At 32.9% G+C, this 21,763-nt stretch overlaps 1 protein-coding gene across 2 annotated transcripts in view; it reads right to left on the reverse strand.

Annotated features, from left to right (window-relative positions):
- The window catches only part of LOC148277208 (membrane-associated transporter protein-like), a 46,269-nt gene that overhangs the window by 3,486 nt on the left and 21,020 nt on the right, over positions 1-21,763 (reverse strand). For both annotated transcript variants that reach the window (XM_088233188.1, XM_088233187.1), the window contains 4 exons: positions 11,275-11,376; positions 6,215-6,360; positions 4,052-4,345; positions 1,657-1,787 (listed from right to left, as the gene is read on the reverse strand). In XM_088233188.1, the coding sequence (XP_088089314.1) occupies positions 1,657-1,787; positions 4,052-4,345; positions 6,215-6,360; positions 11,275-11,376 (673 nt within the window). The remainder of the gene's footprint in view (positions 1-1,656; positions 1,788-4,051; positions 4,346-6,214; positions 6,361-11,274; positions 11,377-21,763) is intronic.

Raw genomic sequence — 21,763 nt, forward strand, 5'->3', positions numbered from 1 at the left:
TCGTAACACTTTTTAATTGCTTTAAATAAAATTGAATTTTGTGACTTTGCCTTTTTCCTAAATGGAAGTCTAATTTTGTTCTTTTCTCTAGTATTGTGATCATGTTCATGCTGGTTCCGATCAATTTTTTTCCAAAATTCTGTTTTTTTTATTAGAGTTTATAATTTTATGAACAAATATCATTGTATTGTAAAATATTCTTTGTTTATATGTTAATAATTTCATTTCATTTACCATCAACTTTACCCTCGTGTATCTGTTTTTTTTTCAAAATGATTCTAAAGGCTTTATTTTGTAATACAGTTAGTTTATCTTTGTTTTCTTTGTTTGATAAAAATAAAATGCTACTACAGTAGTTAACGTGTGGTTCAATAATTGCTATAATATAATATATTATTGATATAATATATCACGAAGTTACATCGTTTCAGTTGATTTCATGGATGAGAGTTGTTGTATCACACAGAACAACATCAATTTATGGTATATATTACTTACATTATATTATGTACCTTATATGTAGGTACAAATATATGATATTTTTTTACAGCTTTCTTGTAAATAAAATCACCATTTGCACTGGTAGAGAGAGGTAACTATTCATATGCTGATATAGAGTCAATGTTTAGTAAGTCTAATCTACAAAAACGTAGAACTGATATTGACTCCATATTTATGATTGGCATACTAAATAGTATAATCGATGTGCCATCATTACTGGGAAAAGCAAAATTCGATATTCCAACTCGTAGGCTGAGAAACAATGAGGTACTGTTCATCGATCAGCATATCACAAACTATGGCCTTAATTCTGCAACCGTCTTTATCGTGTTGTTAACTCGAGACAAGATCCGGACTTTTTTGATTAAGGTTTACAACGATTTAAACGAGCACTAAATAAATTAAATATTACAACAGAGATAAGAAAAACATAATAGAAAAGATAATACAGAAGTCTAGGCATCTACAGGGCTTACGACCTGTCATTGGCTTGTTTAAGTGGCCACTTTACACACCGTGCAAAATTCACCATTCTGCCAATATTTGCAGGCGTTGCCTAGTATGTAGGTGAAATAATTCAATTAGATGCATCTCACCCGCATAAATAAAGGTTTCAGCTCTTAAACTTCACAAACAGAATGGTGAATGTTACACAGTATGTAAAATGGCCACTTAAATCAGCCAATGACAGGTCATAAGCCTGTAGATGTCTAGACTTCTATCTTACCTTCTTTAAAATGTTCTTCATCTCTGTTGTAATATGCCAATATTAACAGCTCCCCAGGGAATTAAATCCAGTCCTTGTCTACAAAAATTTGGACAAACTCAAAATATTGTTGACTAAATAAATAGTCCAGATTTTGTCTCGATGTCCCTTATGTTTGTCAATGTTTCTTTTCTTCTTTTTAATGTTTTTAATTGTTATTATATTGTTATATTTATCTCTATGAATTGCATTAATGACCGTAAATAAATAAATAGTCCCTGGACTGGTACCTGAAGCGTAAGACTGATCATTTTACCCTTATGTAACAAAACTTTATCAAGATACGCTGCGATTGGGGTACCAATGCAGTACCCTATGCACCATTAGTTGCGCAAAGGGAATTATGATGATGATGTTGGAAAATAAAATGATAATAAAATTATGATTACCTGTAAGATTTAATCAGCCAATCGATAATTGTGGAATATGCGGCGCACGCCAAGCAATATATCGCCAGCCCCCAGCAGCCAAATCTTACCCCCTGGTTATACATATCCAATTCTGGTGTACCAAGAGCTGCCTAAAATAAAAAATAAACACATTATTTCAAATTCTATACTAACTGTAAAGATAGGTCAAAATGGCTGTTTTACTAAACGAGTTGCCAGAAAGTCTCAGAATAGCTGGAAACATCTTCAAAATGCTCCTTGCGCTGCTCATGCTCATGCTCATGCTCCTCGCGCTTCCGCCCTCTCGCGCGATGTTGCCCTCTCCACCCACACACCGCTCTACTCGCGCAATTAAGCGCACTTGTCATTTGTCTTTCTATACAATGGACGGTGAAACTGTGAAAGCGTGTGCGCTACGCATTTTTAGTACAGCATACAGTACATTTATAATATACATATCAATGTATATTATGGAATATTTTTATGTTTTTTTATATATTTTTTTAATTACTATAAAATAAAAAAGTACCTTATAATCTTTTACAGAAAATTTTCTTTTCTCTTTCTTATATTACACATAAATATTATACCAGTCTATTTATTATAGGAGCAAAAATTCACAAACATTTCTTGTATACCCACGAGCAGGCCATGCCTTTGTGGAATTTTTTAATATTTATATATATATATATATAGTTGGATAATTTACATAGCGCCATTTTTGTGAAAAATCACCTCAAGGGCGCTGTACAATTAATAAATATCCCAGTACGTCTTGCAGCTACAGAGCGCATGGACGGTTGGGATTCTTGTTCCTCGTTTTCAATTAAGATCAATAAAAAATTATAACAGATAGGAGCTAGATTACAGGACGTCTTGCAGCTGCAGAGCGCATGGACAATTAGAAATTTAGCCCCCATTTACACATTTTAAAAATTGACAAATAAATTTAGTGTATTAATGATACTTAAAAAAATAAAATAATATGATTAATAAAAAGGAGTAAGATTACAACAGGTCTTGCAAAAACTATTTTTACTGTTAATATGTATTTCATTGCTATGTAATTATCCTTTATTTTTTTAATACTCTGTTTTACCTCTTAGGTATATTGTAAAAAAAAACAAATAAAAAAATGTCATACAAAGAAATATACATCATTCAAAAATGACGAGTGCGTCTTGTGTGAGCGCTCGATGCGAACTGCGACCGCGCCATTATGTGGACACCTACTCGCGATCATATTGCCGGTCCTTTGACTCGCGCTCAAATACCGACAAATTTGGGAGCGGTGGGCACGACGAGGAGCATGACGTGCGGCATGACGAGTAATGTTGCCGCACTGCGTCTCCGCCTCCTTTCCTCGCTACTTTATATGCCACTCGTCGAGTGTGTGGCAGGCCCATTGGGCAGTAGAGGCAATATTTTTAAATGTATTCCGTTATATTCAGGTACTAGCTGACCCGACAGATGTCCTGCCCGAACGTTGGCTTGCCTTGGAAAAATACTTTTTATTGATAAGTAGAGGTACCTAGGTAAGTGCTTGTGATCAAATTCCAATACTTAAAATAGTTAATATTCAAATATTAAATTTAAGTAGGTACCTACTTGTTTATGGTTGAATTCCAAAACATAAAATAAATATTTTTTCGTATATGGCATTCTTTTTGCAAACGTCCAACTCCAGTCGTTTCACCAACAAAGGGGTGTACTGAAGTAGGAATACGATTGAAATCAATATTATTTTAGTGTTACCAAAAATCCAATAAAAAGAAATAAATGGGTAGAAATTTTAAGGAATTTAAGTAAAGAATCTGATTGAGATCCACAAAAAACAAATGCTGTTTGTAAACATTCAAAAACAAACTTTTTTTTCAACTTTACATGACAGCGGTTTAATTAACTTTTTTTACACAACTTGATAAGCACAAAAGTATCTATTATTTATGTTCGATGCACTTTGTGGTCAAACATTTTGATAATTGTAGAAAATATTAACCACTTACCGACTTTTTATGTCTACTGGTTTCGAGACGAAGTATTTTACATCAAAAAATAATATTCCTCTAATAAATGATAAAATGTCTTTTCAATATAGCCCACTTTTTTCTTTAAATTTGACCTATTTCAACTCCTTAGCTCCTCCCCTCTTAATCCCCACCACCACAAATTCTGCAACATATTGCCGAATATTATGAACCAAATTTAAGTGCATGTTCGGACATGGTGGTGTTTGCATCCCCGGAATGAAAGTCGGACACGAAAATCGGACTCTCCGAAGCCGCAAAATTGAAAAACTCCCATTATTTTCTGAACACGCCTCGTATAAATTGTGATATTGTTTGTGAAATAAAAATAAATGAAATGACCAATTTATTAAAAGGAATATTTTTACCGCTGGATCTCCTCCGTACACGCACTCCCCCACGAAATCCGTGAAGTAGAGCGAGTAACTGAGGTGCGACATCCACGTCAGCAGGTTGGTCAAGAAGAGGACCCTCATGGAGCTGGGCATGGACGTCAGAGACTTGCAGTATTTGGATATCGTCAGGGGTTTCTCTCCCCTCTCGTTCGCCCTCGTCTTGTCATTATCGTACTGGACGGCTGCGGCTTTGAGAAGAGGCTCCACCTTCGAGTCCCCTATCTGCCCATTGCTATTACCGATCACTTTTATGTCCGGTATAATAATCTGCAAAAAATACGTACGTACACAAATGCACACTTATAAATGCATAATAAAAAATTATAGAGGGCGCCCCCGACGGGAATATTTGGAGTAAGTGTGCGAAGATTTAAACTGCGCCTCATATGTCGAGCTGAAGAGGGCTGCAGAAAATAGAGACCAATGGAGGACGAGATGCGGGACTTTGCTGCAAACTAATCCCCAGGATTGAGACTGCGAAGAAGTGATAAAGATAATAAAATTGCATAACTTACAATAGTAACAAGTAAATACACATAGGTAACCAAAAATCTGAACGAAGTATATACGCAAACATGAAAAAGCAAAAATGAAAAACATTTTGGAACTTTATCGAGGTTTAATAATTATATTAACTCGTTCATATTATATATTTTCTTATATAATTGTTTTGTATAAAAAATTTTTTTCAAAGCACTTTTCTTCTCTTTACTGAATTAAATCATTATTATTATGGATAACTTATACAGCGCCATTTTCATAATATAATACCTCAAGGGCGCTTTAAATGTGATTATACAGGGTGTTCTTTAAACCCTGTCACATCTGAAACCGTATGGGCAAGAAGACATAATAGCATATTTAAAAAAATAATTAGAAAGAAGAATTTTTTTTTAAATAAAATATGTAAAAAAACAAATGGTTGCTTACGTCTGCAGGGGAGAAGTGAGGGGAGCGCGGTGCAGTGTCAGACTCCCCCCTTCCCCCTCCTCGTTTCACCTCTGCAGAAGTAAGCAACCATTTGCTTTTTTTCATGTTTTATTTTTTTAAATTTTATTCGTTCTAAAAAAATATTTTAATTCGTCTCAAAGGCTTTAGGCGTATATATTGTTGTTGTATATTTAGTTATAAATGTGCTAAACTTGCTTTGTTTCTTTGTTGTTCTCAATATGTGTTATTTTCTAAATGTTAATATTATTTATGTCCCGAATTGAGTTGTTGTGACTCCTGGGAATGTAATTCAACACATTACACTTGTAAAATACTTTGTGTTACATGATTTATTAATAAAATAAAATAAAATGTGTAAAGATGCCACTTAAACCAGGCAACGACAGGTCATAAGCCTTGTAGATGCCTAGACTTATATATTACCTTCTCTAAAATGTTCTTCGTCTCTTCGTCTCAAAGGTTTTAGGCGTATATATTGTTGTTGTATATTTAGTTATAAATGTGGTTAACTTGCTTTGTTTCTTTGTTGTTCTCAATATGTGTTATTTTCTAAATGTTAATATTATTTAAGTCCCGAATTGAGTTGTTGTGACTCCTGGGAATGTAATTCAACGTATTACACTTGTAAAATACTTTGTGTTACATGATTTATTAATAAAATAAAATAAAATGTGTAAAGATGCCACTTAAACCAGGCAACGACAGGTCATAAGCCTTGTAGATGCCTAGACTTATATATTACCTTCTCTAAAATTTTCTTCGTCTCTTCGTCTCAAAGGTTTTAGGCGTATATATTGTTGTTGTATATTTAGTTATAAATGTGCTAAACTTGCTTTGTTTCTTTGTTGTTCTCAATATGTGTTATTTTCTAAATGTTAATATTATTTATGTCCCGAATTGAGTTGTTGTGACTCCTGGGAATGTAATTCAACGTATTACACTTGTAAAATACTTTGTGTTACATGATTTATTAATAAAATAAAATAAAGTGTGTAAAGATGCCACTTAAACCAGGCAACGACAGGTCATAAGCCTTGTAGATGCCTAGACTTATAAATTACCTTCTCTAAAATGTTCTTCGTCTCTGTTGTAATATGTTAGTACTTATTTATTGTGAAAGAAAACATTAGGAAATTTATTTTAATTCAGGCTTAAGTATTGTAATTAAATTAGTTTGCCACTTACCAGTTTTACTTCTGTGTCGTCCTCGCTGCTCTTAATATCTGCCAGAGGAATCTCCCTGAAGCTGGTGAGGGTGATGGCGATGCAAGTCGTGAATATGATGATGATCAGCTTGAACACAGTCTTGATGTTCCCTCCCAGCCAGGTCCCTAGAATATTTCACCTATACAAATGACCGCACTAATATTACACCCACTCACGTATATATCGCGTAGTAAAACTTATAAACAATGACTGAGTGAAATAATATTGCGAAATTAATAATAAATATAAATTAGCAAAAGAGAACATTCAAACATCAGTTGAATCAAAAATAAATAGTCAAAAAGACACTAATGGCCCTTTTCACACATGCCACGCTAATCCACCCGGCGTGGTAATTTGACCGGGTTCACCCTGCAAAAGCTGACACGTTGTGTATGCGTTTGTAGGATGAACCAACACCGATCTACATATCAACACCACCATGTCCAAACATGCACTTAAATAAGGTTGATAATATTAAGTGATATGTTGCGGAATGTGTGGGGATGGGGGGGCTAGGCATTCGCATTAAAGAACAAATGAGATGTTTAAGCAATAATTATTATTTAGAGTTTGCCATTGAAATCACGATTTTGATAAGTATCCAGGAGTTGAAATTTGAAATTCAAATACTTAGAAAGGACTTAAATTAAATAACCTGGAGGTGAATTCAACAATGTTTAAGTATTTCCAAATGCTTGCAGACTGGCTGGATTCCCTTCCTAGGGAGTTTATTCATATTTAAAATTATTTCAACAGAGAGGGAAAACATTTTTGAGAAAGGAATATGGATGTCTGGGCATTTACAGGGCTTGTGACCTGTCATTGGCTGGTTTAAGTGGCCACTTTACACACTGTGTAACATTCACCATTCTGCTCATATCTGAACATCCACATTTCCTCAACTCTTCCATCTGTTGACTTTTGTGAAGTAAAAGAGCTGAAAGCTTTATCACGTTGGTGAGATTCATCCGGCCGAACCAAATCACCTACTGGGCAACGCTTGAAAACAATTTTCCAACTTTTATACTTCTTCTTTTACCAGGTAGTTAATTCTACTTACTGCTTTTACTTCACAAAAGTCAACAGATGGAAGAGTTGAGGAAATGCGGATGTTCAAACATGGGCAGAATAGTGAATGTTACATAATGTGTAAAGTGGCCACTTAAACCAGCCAATGACAGGTCATAAGCCCTGTAAATGCCTAGACTTCCATATTTCCTTCTTCAAAAATGTTTTCCCTCTCTATTGAAATAATTTTTTATATAAATAAATATTATTAACCTAATGTTAGTGCGTGTTGGGACATGGTGGTGTTCGCATCCTCTTTAACTCTGTATGTAATTTATGTATTTTTTACTATATATACTATGGTATATACTAGGGTATAGGTGAAAGTGTATTTTAGTATTTGCATGTTGGTGTAGTGAGTGTCCTGACGAAGAGGCGGGTACGTCTCGAAACGTGTATTGTGAGCTCCTTGAACTCAACAAAACCATCACGGGAGATCGCTATCGACTATTGACTAAAATGTATCAATGCGTTTGATCCGAGTATTGAGGGAAAAACGGCCGGAAGACGAGGAGAGACTCGTCAAAGTAATTTTGGAGCACAACAATGCTCGGCCACATGCTGCAAGTCCCGTCAGTATTCCATACACAAGATAAGATTTTCACTTAAAGATTCTTCTCATCGTTTCTTTGAATCCCTTAAAATAAATATGTGTTTATGTTTTTCCTTTTTTAAAAAAATGTTATTACTATTTTATTTTATTTTTACATCTGAGCATGTTTTTCATTCTTTATTTCCATTCTTAATTCTTAATTACTCTTTCAAATTTTCTTCATTTTTAATATTATTTCCATTTGTAAATACTCACTACAAACTACAAACCTTAAAATATATTTTTTTCACTTAAATTTTAATTTTAAAACAACTTTCATTTATGTTTTCTTTTTCCTTCTCTTTTTTATACTTTCATAATTAACCTTACATTTAATTGCTTTTTAATATGGAAACTTCACTGGTCCATTAGAATTAAGTCCAATTGTGTAAAATATTTAACTTTGTAACTGTACTGTATGTTTCCTGAATAAAAGAAAATAAAAATAAGGCTTGAAAATATTCAGAAAACATTTTTGAGACATCTCAATTGGAGATCCAGATTTACGGACCTTAACTATAAAACTTCTTGTCATAAACATAATATACTCAGTCTTGAGGATCGTCGTTTGTTATTAGATATGGGTATTTTACATGACATTCTTAATGGACGTCTTGATAGTCCTATTCTGGTTTCTGAGTTGGCCCTTAATGTACCTGGCTAACGCACCCGTCACACGAATCTATCTCTTTTCCATGAACCTACAGTTCGCACCAACTATGCACAGAACTCTCCTCTGATTCGCTTGAAGCGTAATAATAATGTATTTTTCAATAACATAGGCACATTTAACTGCAGTAAACTCACTTTCAAAACAAGAATTAAAAAACTATTATATGAAAAAAAATATGTTTCTTTATAAAAAAAAAAATATTTTTACATTATAAATTTAAGATGTTTCTATTCACTCATAATAAACACACACTCACCCTGTCTATAAATCCACCGTTGTTGTTGTTGTTGATAACACCGTTTTCCTAGGAAACCACACTCTAGTCACCGTTACGACGGCTGTCCACTGCATCACCGTTCACTACGGCCGTTAAAATACGGGCACCGCTGTCCTAAGAAACCCTAGCTTTACACTGCCCATTTGAGCGTTTCCAAGTATGTTTTTTTTAATTTGTTTTTGTTTATTCAGAAAAACAACAGCAATACAAAAAATATACACAACATCATAAAAAAATACAAAATAAAGCCAAATCAGTTTTTCACATAAATACAATTATAAAAATCCAGTTCAGTTAGATTCATAAAAGTGCATATGTGCGAGTTTTTTGTGTGAGGATGCGTGTGTAAGTGAGTGGAGTGTGGTTTTGGTAGGTATGTGAATACGTGTGTGAGTGTATATGGGTGTGAGGGTGGATTTATAGACAGGGTGAGTGTGTGTTTATTATGAGTGAATAGAAACATCTTAAATTTATAATGTAAAAATATATTTTTTTTTATAAAGAAACATATTTTTTTTCATATAATAGTTTTTTAATTCTTGTTTTGAAAGTGAGTTTACTGCAGTTAAATGTGCCTATGTTATTGAAAAATACATTATTATTACGCTTCAAGCGAATCAGAGGAGAGTTCTGTGCATAGTTGGTGCGAACTGTAGGTTCATGGAAAAGAGATAGATTCGTGTGACGGGTGCGTTAGCCAGGTACATTAAGGGCCAACTCAGAAACCAGAATAGGACTATCAAGACGTCCATTAAGAATGTCATGTAAAATACCCATATCTAATAACAAACGACGATCCTCAAGACTGAGTATATTATGTTTATGACAAGAAGTTTTATAGTTAAGGTCCGTAAATCTGGATCTCCAATTGAGATGTCTCAAAAATGTTTTCTGAATATTTTCAAGCCTTATTTTTATTTTCTTTTATTCAGGAAACATACAGTACAGTTACAAAGTTAAATATTTTACACAATTGGACTTAATTCTAATGGACCAGTGAAGTTTCCATATTAAAAAGCAATTAAATGTAAGGTTAATTATGAAAGTATAAAAAAGAGAAGGAAAAAGAAAACATAAATGAAAGTTGTTTTAAAATTAAAATTTAAGTGAAAAAAATATATTTTAAGGTTTGTAGTTTGTAGTGAGTATTTACAAATGGAAATAATATTAAAAATGAAGAAAATTTGAAAGAGTAATTAAGAATTAAGAATGGAAATAAAGAATGAAAAACATGCTCAGATGTAAAAATAAAATAAAATAGTAATAACATTTTTTTAAAAAAGGAAAAACATAAACACATATTTATTTTAAGGGATTCAAAGAAACGATGAGAAGAATCTTTAAGTGAAAATCTTATCTTGTGTATGGAATACTGACGGGACTTGCAGCATGTGGCCGAGCATTGTGTTGATAACACCGTTTTCCTAGGAAACCACACTCTAGTCACCGTTACGACGGCTGTCCACTGCATCACCGTTCACTACGGCCGTTAAAATACGGGCACCGCTGTCCTAGGAAACCCTAGCTTTACCCACGCACCGCATTCACCGGACATTGTTTTTTCCAATTATCACTTATTCCAATCGATAACTTATGGTTTGGCTGAGCAGCACGTCCATTCTTATGAAGATTCCAAAAAATGGATCGATTCGTGGATAACCTCAAAAGACGAGTCTTTCTTTTAAGATGGCATTCGTATGCTGCCAGAAAGATGAGAGAAAGTATTGGTTAGCGATGGACAATACTTTCAACGACATATTCTTTTTAAACTCTTGTGTGGCTGTGATGTCACACTAGTCGACATAGGACACAAGACTTGATATATCTCTCTTATTTTTTGAAACGATGAACTCGAATTTTTTCGAATCTTCAAATGGACATTTTCACATCGGGTTTGGAAAGTACATTTTTTATAACTGTGCCGGATGTTAACACAAAAAATATTTATCCTTGCTATGCGAAGAATAAAGGTCCGCTGATTTAGCAACACATCTGCATAAGAGAGAGCGCGAAGATAAAACTCATAACAAGGAAGACAGAGACGCTGTTTTGTGGCGGGTGTTGTGTAAAACAGATTCAGTATTCAGTCGGTTGATGACAGTGATGGGGGACGCACGCGCGTAATATGAGCGGCGTATTTTTTATTGTTTATTTATTTTGCATAAACAGTGCTTAATTATATGTCTATTTGCAAAAAATATGGAAAAGAAATTATAAAACAGTTTGTCTCCATGCTTTTTTTTCAAATGCCTGAACATTAGAATATTCCGTCTTTTACTAGTGGTAACGATGTTACATTACCGCGCGTAAAGGGATTATTTACCACGGTCTTTTAAGAGTTAATAAAACATTAATTTTCGAGAAAAAAAGAACGAGAATTTATTCAATTCCCCAAAATATTAGTTAGTCATTGGTTGGTAACTTACCTATGACCAGGGCATTCCAGTCAACTCCTCCGATTACGTATCCTAAGAATCCTCCGACTCCTGTCATTACGGTGAATATGCTCAGACCTTTTGCATGATCCTCTGTAAAAATGGAAACAAAATTTATGATTAAAACACTAAAATTTAAAAAACGTGAAATACTTAAATTTTCAGACCATTTCCGAAAAGTCGTAAATAGCTTGTGCTGTAAAAATGGAAATCGAGTTGTGGTAGAGTGGGATTTGAACCTTAGGCCCGTGAGACCACAATGCTACCACGGGACCACAACCCAGTTCGAAGTTGAAAAATATATGGTGTCCACAAAGCATCTCTGTCAGGTCGTTAAAATATAACAGAATGCCAGCGACGTTCGTTGCCCCAATGGGAGCAGAAATTATGAGGTTGCTGAACCCCAACTATCACAATGGCGAGTACATCCAACAAGCGGTTATCCTGGCCCTGAGTAGCGCAGGACCGATGGTTATCCTGGACCATGCTTTCGCTGTAGTGATCGCCAACGTCGGGGGGACCTGACAAGGCAATGCAAGAAGAAGAAGAAGAACCCCGACCTTAGCTATACGGTTTTGAACAGGTCGTCCATAATATCTATCGTAGGGTAAAGCTAGCAAAGAGTACGCATCGCGATTTATTTGAAAAACGTTTCCAAACTTAACAACACTACAATTATTTTAATATTAACAGATAAGATCATCATCATCCTTTCCGCCTCTAATGGTGCATAGGGCACGCCTCAAGCACCAGTCTATGAAGTCCAATTATGAAAAATTGTATCTGAAAATAAATTATATTTCTTCTACTACTTGCACCAAATTCTGTAAATACTAAATCAGATGGATACATTCATAATTTTTTAATTGTAAATTTTATATGTTTTTTTTTTTGTGAAATTAACAATGGACGTGATTTATAGCATCCTCCCTATCCCGCAATTCTGAGTTAGATAGTTTATTAACAAATAAAAAAAATTAAGACCGAATTTCTTCACAGCGGACTTTTTATAAAAAAACGGGTATACCGACCACCTCATCTTTCCACGTTAGCAATTCATGCATTCTTTTGGAGCTAATAAACTGTATCTGACCATTTTATTAATGTTTTTTTTTAAGTAAAATGATACGAAAATGGAGTGAAAAGTTTGCAAAGTTCATCAGTGTCAATGTTGTTATTACAGCATTAAAACGACATTGCTTATGGTGATTAATTTATCTCAAAAGTAATTAGTTGAGATAACAGGACGTGTCAATTTGAATGCATTGTAACGCGGTCTCACCTTTCTTCATACAAACACGTATTTCCCCTGGATAATGTCACTAGAGCAATATTTTTTTACAAACTTTAGATATTTATTTACCATTGGCGTGTCCCTATTATTTATTTTTATAAAAATAAAAATAATTATGCCACAGCATCGAACGTTTTTTTATAGAATATTTTTTTTCAAAATGTATTTATTTATTCATATTTTTCGCTTACTAACTATAATTAATAATAAACATAATGTGACTTCACTGGGGTTTCCCGCGCCGAGGACCCTTAACAATTTAGTTTTTAGAAATTACATTTGAGAATAAACAAAGAAGACTAACTTAAAAAATAAACATACAAGGTATTTATGTACATATATATTATTTATATTACAAAACACACAATGAAAATAACAAAAACCCAACATAAGTTATACAGTTGTGGAGTAGTTGATTCAGTATTGGTATGGGCGAATGAGACAATCCATTTTATTTTTACCTAGCTCCACTATCAATTTTTTTATAGCCTTTTTAAACATTTTTTCATTACTAATTGCTTTAATAGATAGTGGAAGTAGGTTATAGATTTTGATTGAATAATACTCAAAATCCCTTTATCCAAAAGTGGTATTAGTTTGTATTTGTTTAAGTTGTCTATGTGTTGAGGATCTAGTGACTATATTATTTGTATGTGATGTATTGTGGGGGGTTATGTCCTTCATTTGAGTAAGAGTAGTTTTTGAATCTATAAGTGAGTATTGTTTTAGCGGATAATTGTTTTGGTGTCATAAGTTGTGATTTATGGAATATTTCTTCATTAGATGTCTGTATCGGGACTGTGAGTATTATTTTAATTATGGATTTTTGTGCAACAAATACACTATTTAAAACTGTAATATATTTTAATTGTTTTTTTTATGACTGGCTAGAAAGTAAAGTTAGTATGGTGAATAAATGTGAAATTTTAAAGAATTTCTAAAAGAGTCCAGAATTAATTCCACTACTGAATTCTAACGTGTTAAATTTATCATACAAATCTTATCCAATACACCCCATTTTTGAGTAACAGCATCGATAACAATTTGCAGGTTGAGCCATATATACAGATTTCTACGATTTTGATGAGGTGAATCGTTTTTTATTAAAACTTCAGAGATTCGGGGTGTATGATTCACTCTTAAATTGGTTTAAAATTGACCTCGCCCACAGATCTCGAATTGCAGTTTTAGTGGTTTTTTTATACGTCCTTATTTATTTATTTATATATACGCCCAATGGGCATTTAAGGACATATTTATACATAAAAAATAGAGTTTGTGGGAGTGGAAGCGGGAAGAGAGGTGTTTATAAATTAATTTGATTCAGTGATCGTTTGAACACAGTGTGTAAAGTGGCCACTTAAACCAGCCATTGACAGGTCATAAGCCCTGTAGATGCCTAGACTTCCATATTACATTCTCTTAAATTTTTTTCATCTCTGTTGTAATATATTAATATAAACAGCTCCCCAGGGAGTTGAATCCAGTCCTTGTCTACAAAAATTTGGACAAACTCAAAATATTGTTAAAACAACTTTGTTTTTAACCACTATTTTTTTTTCCACCGACCTGTTTCAAAGCAAACAAGCTTCTTCGTCAAGGTTTGCATAAGTAATGAATTAATTCCTATTTTAATTTTATCATGTTCACTAAATACTACATGTGGACCCAATAATTCAAGTATTTTTTTTCCTTACAAGGGTGGTAATTTGATATCAATATTTTTGAAGCTAGATAGAAGAGGACTTAAAGAAATACTGTTTATTTGGTTATTAATTATTTTTATCTTATTATCAATCGCTTCTTTATCAAATGCATTTATTCAATTAACAACACGATTTTAATGAACGTTTGGGATAACTTTTGATAAACTCAAATTCAACTATCACATTTATTTTATCTCCATGAGAGCACCTAAAATTTGAGGATTTATTTTGCGAAAATCTAAGCCATTTCAATCCCGGAAAATCGCAAAAACGCTTTATAATTCCTTTGTTTGCAGCTTGCTTAAATTCAATTCTATAATTTGGTCTCTTAATTATAATATTCAAATAATGTCCTCTCTGCCTTTATTTGCCTAACCCGCGCGGCGCGGCGTGATGGCTTGTTTGTGTCTATTCAGGCTCCGTGGAACACTGGAACACCCTTACAGAGAACACTCTTACTGTACTACGCGTTCTGCACCCCAAAGTTAAGGTGATAACGTTTATTTTTCAGAACATAATTTCAAATTATTGTTATATGAAGCATCATCTCTTTTTAATCATACCTCAGTGCCTCACATGGGGTTTTCATCTACGGGAATTTTTTTCAAATTTTTATTTTTTATTTATAAATCATCTAACACAAAGTATTTTACAAGTATAATACGTTGAATTACATTCCCAGAAGTTACAACAACTCAATTCGGGACACAAATAATATTAACATTTAGAAAATAACACATAATGAGAACAACAAAGAAACAAAGCAAATTTAGCACCTTTATAACTAAATATAGCACAACAATATATACGCCAAAAAGCTTTTCTTACACAAGCAGAATAAATATATTAAAAAAACGCTTTAAGAATAAAAATAAATAGTGAATCTACTAAGGGAAATAAGGTCATTAACATCACATGCCATGCAGATGATGCTGCTATAGTGATGATGAGAACATATCCATCTCAGTTAGTAAACCAATGAACACATGATTATTGAAAACATAAATTGGATATACAAAACATGTGTCAGACCAAATCATGGTGTATACAACAGAGGTGAGGATAGATAGAGAGAAAATAAAAAATACGAAAAACCAAGTAGAAAAACTAAATATCTTTTTTCATATACATATTTTTTCCTAAAACGAGTCGACGCTCCGGCGCATTGTGGCATCAGTGCACCCCTGTTTGGATCATGAACCACCTGTTTCAATAAAATATAATTTTAAAGAAACACTCGGTAATAATGCAACATAGCATACCTTGACCCGCCTGTGTCGGGGATATAACATTTAAGCATTTTGTAATCGGGTTGTGGTCCCATGGCTAGCGCTGTAGACACACGAATTAGAGGTCCGAGATCCAATCCTTAGTCTACCCCAAATTGATTACCATTTTCTAATATTGAGTTATTTACAACGCTTTGAAAATAGCCCCAAAATTAAAATATTTAGGTAAATTGTAGATAGTTACGAAAATACAGATTTTTTGGATACTAAAATAGCGATATAAACGTGTACTCACAAATTAATTTCATGATCATTTCTCAATTGCGAATAATGACTCAGTATTGATTTCAAAAGGAAATGCAATCTCATTTTTTCTTCATTTAAACTTATTCTCGTATTTTCTTCTTGAATTATTTTATTTTATTTATTTATAATACAAACAGATGTACAGGTTACATGATTATGAATATAAACTATAAAAAAATGTTTATATAAAATAGTTGAGCTTGCCATCCAATATCAGAATTATACTAAAATAAAGCGACGATGGCTTAAACTACATGAAGAATAAACATACTATATTTTTAAATAAATTAAAAGAATAAAAGAAATATGGACAAAACAAGGAGACAGTGGGAAGGAAAAGAAGAAAATTAATGAGGAGCGGTGAAGGATGAATGAATGATAGTATAGGATGAACATCTCTGCTGGCGAGCTCATACTAATGAATTAAGCAGCAAAATATTTTTCAGTCTACACTCACTTAGAAGGTTGCAAAAATTCTTACCCATTAATACTAAATGCACCCTTGTACAAGCATAACTACTACCCATTCTAGATTACGCTGATGTTTCCATGACTGATTTAAGCTGTGAGCAACTCGATAAACTTGAATGACTTCAGAATACATGTATAAGGTACATTTTTGGTCTTCGGATATATGACCACATTTCTGATTATCGTAGGCAACTAAAATGGCTCAAAATTAGACAGCGGAGAGACTATCACTCCCTCTCACTTCTGTTCAATGTACTTCATGGTCCTAACGCTCCTTTATACCTGCGTGGAAAATTTCAACGCTTATCAGTTCATGGTTTACCACTTCGTTCAAATTCTCAAGGCACTCTCTTAATACCCATCCACAATTCCTTTTTCTTCTCTAACTCATATAGTGTCCATGCGGCTCGACTGTGGAATCATCTCCCATCCACCGATAAGATTTTTTTTAAATTCTTTTTTTTAAACATAATAATGTTCCCTCACTGGGGTGTCCCGTGCCGAGGGAAACATTTTACAAAATGTGAAACATGCCTAAGATTGGCTATTTAACAAAGTTAACATAATAATAACAATAAAAAAACGTTATTTATTCAACTAACCTAATTATCATTGACATAATAAACAATAAAAAACTAAAATAATCATAAAAAACATAACCAATTTATATAGACCAATAGAACAAATTTCATAAACAGTACACACATTTTACCTATTTGGCTTGATCCACTCATCGATCCGTGCGCAACCCACCTCCACTATCCATTTCTTAATAGCAATTTTATATTGTGAGAACTTACTAATTGTCCTTATGGATAATGGAAGTAGATTGTACACTTTAACCGAGTAGTAGGTCAATGTTACTACATTATCTCTGTTTGAATCACGTCTGAAGAAAAATCTCCTTTCTCTTCCTTAATCTCTCCTCCTTTCCTTTTTCCCATTGATAGTTTTGATTTAAGGTAATTTAAAAACAAATACGTTTATTTTTATTTTAATATATCGTTAGCTTTTTAATATTTTTTTTCTATTAAATATGTTCTGTAAATTGAATTATAAAAATAAAACTTTTATTTTATTGGTTGGTTTGAGGTAATTGCCATTTGGCAATAAGCCCGCAAATATACAAATAACATTATGAACAAAAAGTTAAATAAATAAATAAAACATTGAAAATACATATAAATATACACAAAAACTGAAAAAGGACATGCAGCTGTTCAAAAAGAACCTGAAATTAGCTTAAATTGTTAGTTTTTAACATTTTCCATTAACAAGAACCAAACGACCCCAGTTAATCAAAAAAATCATAATATAGGGTTCACGGCATGACAAACGTACCGCCGAACGAGTGCGTCATCCGTAATCGCATGCTTAAAAGCAAATAACGTGAATATTGGATTGGCAGTATTGGCACCGTCTCGCTGCGTGAAAACACCGCCAGCGCTTTTTAAACAGTCATTAAATAATTGAAATAAAAAAAAACATAATTACAGGTCAATATGTTAGTTTTTTAGTGATACCGTATGTGTTGGATTTGTTCCGACGTTTCAGCTACCTTTGCAGGAGCCATCTTCAGGGTAAACTGTGAAGATGGCTCCTGCAATGGTAGCTGAAATGTAGGAACAAATCCAACACACACGATATCATATATTGATAACAGCGACCCTGAAAACCTTCGCACCTATTTGATAATTACAGTTATTTATTTTTTTAAATAATTTAAACGTTAGTCTGGAATGATAAATATCACAGTATAAAATTGTTATGTTTACGATTGTTGTTATGTTTATGATATGACAAACAGAAACGTAAAAAAATACTTTGCTTCACTAACAAAATGGACGAACATGAATTATTAATTTAAATTTATTTCAACAGAGAGGGAAAAATATTTGAGAAGGGAAAATGGAAGTCTAGGCATTTACAGGGCTTATGACCTAAACCAGCCAATGACAGGTCATAAGCCCTGTAAATGCCTAGACTTCCATATTCCCTTCTCAAATATTTTTCCCTCTCTGTTGAAATAAATTTAAATATGAACAACTCCCTAGGGAGGAAATCCAGCCAGTCTGCAAGCATTTGGACATAATCAAACATTGATAAATTAACTTAACGAATAAAAAAGAAACGCCATACACTTTGTGACTAAAAAACACAATGTTTTGCGTGTGTCCAAATGCTTGCAGACTGGCTAGATTTCCTCCCTAGGGAGTTATTCATATTTAAATTTGTTGCAGCAGAGATAGAAATCATTTTTGCGAAGGAAATATGGATGTCTAGGCGTTTACAGGGCTTATGACCTGTTATTGGCTGGTTTAAGTGGCCACTTTAAAACTGAATTCTTCACCCTTACAGAGACAGAATTCATAAATAATACAATCTTTTCTGGGATATTCTCTGCGGGGGTTATTTTCACGCTTAATCGTATTTCTTTAACAAAAAGCAGCCTTGAAAATATTTTTGAATTTGAGTTTTTAAATGAGAATACATAATTTTTATATTTTAAATGCAGATCATTGCAATATTATCCTTTTCTAGTCAGATACATCTAAAGCAATAGGAAAAGTTTTCACACCTTAATTTCCTTAAAACCTTATATTTTTACATTCCTTTATTTGTTTAGTGATAAAAATGTTGTGTATATTGTTTAAGGTGCAAAACAAAACATGTCGATATTTTCGTAAGAAACACCATTTAAAAACTTACCCCTAACAGTTAAAATACTTTTGTTTAAATAATAAGACAATAATATTTTTAACTGAATCGGCATTCACTTCGTAAAACTTCATTATAAATTATTATATAAATAAATTTATTAAATATTAATTTAAGTTTATTTTTTGTTTGAATTCTATGACACTGTGAACAATGTCCTGTGTTTACTATATAAGTTTTATATCACCCGTCAATGGGAGGAGTGCTCTCCCAAAACTATAGTAGTGTTCTTGTAAAATAATAATAATTGTGTAACACTAGTAACAAAGTTTTATTTTTATAATAATTCATAGAGAATAATTTATTATATAAATAAAACACGAGTGATACTTTAATCCACAAATTTGGAATATTCAGTGACCGGTTTCATTTCGACCAGTCTCGAAGATGTCGCGAAAGCGATGAAACCGGTCACCGGATATTCCAAATTTGTAGATTAAAGTATCACTCGTGTTTTATTTATATAATAAATTACAATGAACTTTATTCAAGAATTTTCACTTACAAACTTAAATGTCATAGAGAATAATCCTATATTCAGTTTAAAAAATACGAAACAAGATGTTTTTGCTAACGTTAACGTAAAAAAAAGATTTAATTATTTTTTTTGCAAAGTATTGGAAACTCTGTAATGATCACGCAAAATGCGCAGGTGGCCGTGTGACGGTCCGAGGCCAACAAACGAATTTCGTGCACTATATTTGTATTTCTCTCTCACTTCTGTGCTAATAGTTAAACTATATACTAGTAACAAGCCATGGTCGGCTATCGCCCACTGTTACATGCTAGGGGATTAGGCCCTTCGGGCCTAATGTAATTGACCCTCCGGGCCTCGTTTCATCGGTACTACGAGCCTCAGTTGATCGGCCGTTGATTAGGATCTCAGACACCTTTATTTATTTTATGCTCTTTGGGCAATCTAAATGTAATAAAGGAGAACCTGTCACTCAAAACTATGCTACCAAAACCACACAAAATTTACAGATATATTTTTTTTTTTTTTTTAGCCAGTTAACAGACTTATGGAAGCCCTAACAGATTGACATTGACGATATATATAATGACACATAATCTAAACAATCTTAAAATCTATTGAAATTTACTAAACGTATAATTATGGCATAATCTAGGCGGATGTGGTAAGTGTGTCATCGCGAGTCAGGAGTGACAACATCGCTTGTTTCTTGAATGCTTGCCTTTGCTGTAGAAACACATCGACAGTTCCGTTTAACGAGATTTTGTTCACTGTTCTGAGAATCCTTGGCAAAGGGGAAAATAATCCGATGTTGGTTTTATAATTTCCCATAGCAAAAACAGCATTGGTACGCAAGTTACGATGAGGTAAATTATGTTTAAACTGAGCAAGGATATCATGGGCATCTATACAGTTAGACGTTAATTTGTGCAAGAATATCAAACCAGCCAAAATCTTTCTGAATTGAGTAGATATGAAAGTACTCAAGACGATCATAATAGTTAATTATGAAAGTATTTGATCTAATTTGATTGTCCTGTGGCAAGTGTCTCGGACTCACGGACCAAAGGTCTGTGGTTCGAATCCCACTCTACCCCAACTTGATTCCATTTTCTTATAGTGAGTTATTTACAACTCGTTGAAAGTGGCTTTTAAAATTAAAAATTGGGGTAAATCAGAAAGCAAATAATTCTTTTATAAAAAAAATAAAAATAAATATAAACGTCTCGAAGATGTCACGAAAGCGATGAAACCGGTCATTGGATATTCCGAATTTGTCTTTTATTTCTATAATCAACTAAATATAAACGGTTGTTTTTTTATTTTTAATTTATAGTTATATTGAATTTTTTGGATATTATTATTATTTAAATTTTTCAAGTATCATTTAATGAAATGAAAAAAAATACAGATAAAAATAAGGTCTTTTATAAACACTGGAATTTCCTAGCTAGTCGGGAACTGAAACAATGAACCTCTGGGCGTTTTAAATCTGTAAAATAAATAAATAAAATAATTGCTAAAAATGTTTAAAGTATATTATATTGTTTTTCGCACTGAAATGTTTTTTTAATTGCTCATTGAATAATGATAAAATAATAATAGTATCAAATTTTTCGAAATTTCATGTAGAACATCACCTCATATTTATCTCATTTTGTAATTTTTGAGGAAAAACTCCCCTTTTGCTTGGGACGACCGCATTCCTTTTGGTTGTTTTAGGTTGACTAAAAGTAAAAATATTTAACAACTTACAACAGGGATGGAGAATACCTTAAATAAAGGAATATGGAAGTCTAAGCCTTTACAGGGCTTATGGGCTTACCATCCAATGACAGGTCATAAGCCCTGTAAATGCCTAGACTTCCATATTTCCGTATTTAAGGTATTCTCCATCCCTGCTGTAATTTGTTAATCTTAATGACTCCCAAGGGGGTAAAATCCAGTCTTTTGTCTACGAACATTTGGACAAACTCAAATATTGTAGTAAAAATATTTGTTTTTTTTTTTTTAAATTTATTTATTTATTCATATATATGTACATTAAAAAATTGAATATCTTAGTTCATACATATAGAAATAATTAAAATAATTAGGTAAAATTAGGTATTTATAAAAAAAACACATTAGTATACATGATATCCAAAGAATAATATGTTAAAAAAGTAAGAGAATCTTGTAATGAAAAACTCCTTCCCTTGTATGATTTAGCTCCGCGGGCCCCGCGTTGACCACCCATGCCGTAGACGGTTTTTAACACTGAATAGATAATGTTTTTAAG

This window comes from Micrasema longulum, unplaced genomic scaffold (assembly GCF_059751315.1).
Source record: "Micrasema longulum isolate JH-2025_06_02 unplaced genomic scaffold, ASM5975131v1 h1tg001068l, whole genome shotgun sequence".
NCBI lineage: Eukaryota > Metazoa > Arthropoda > Insecta > Trichoptera > Brachycentridae > Micrasema > Micrasema longulum.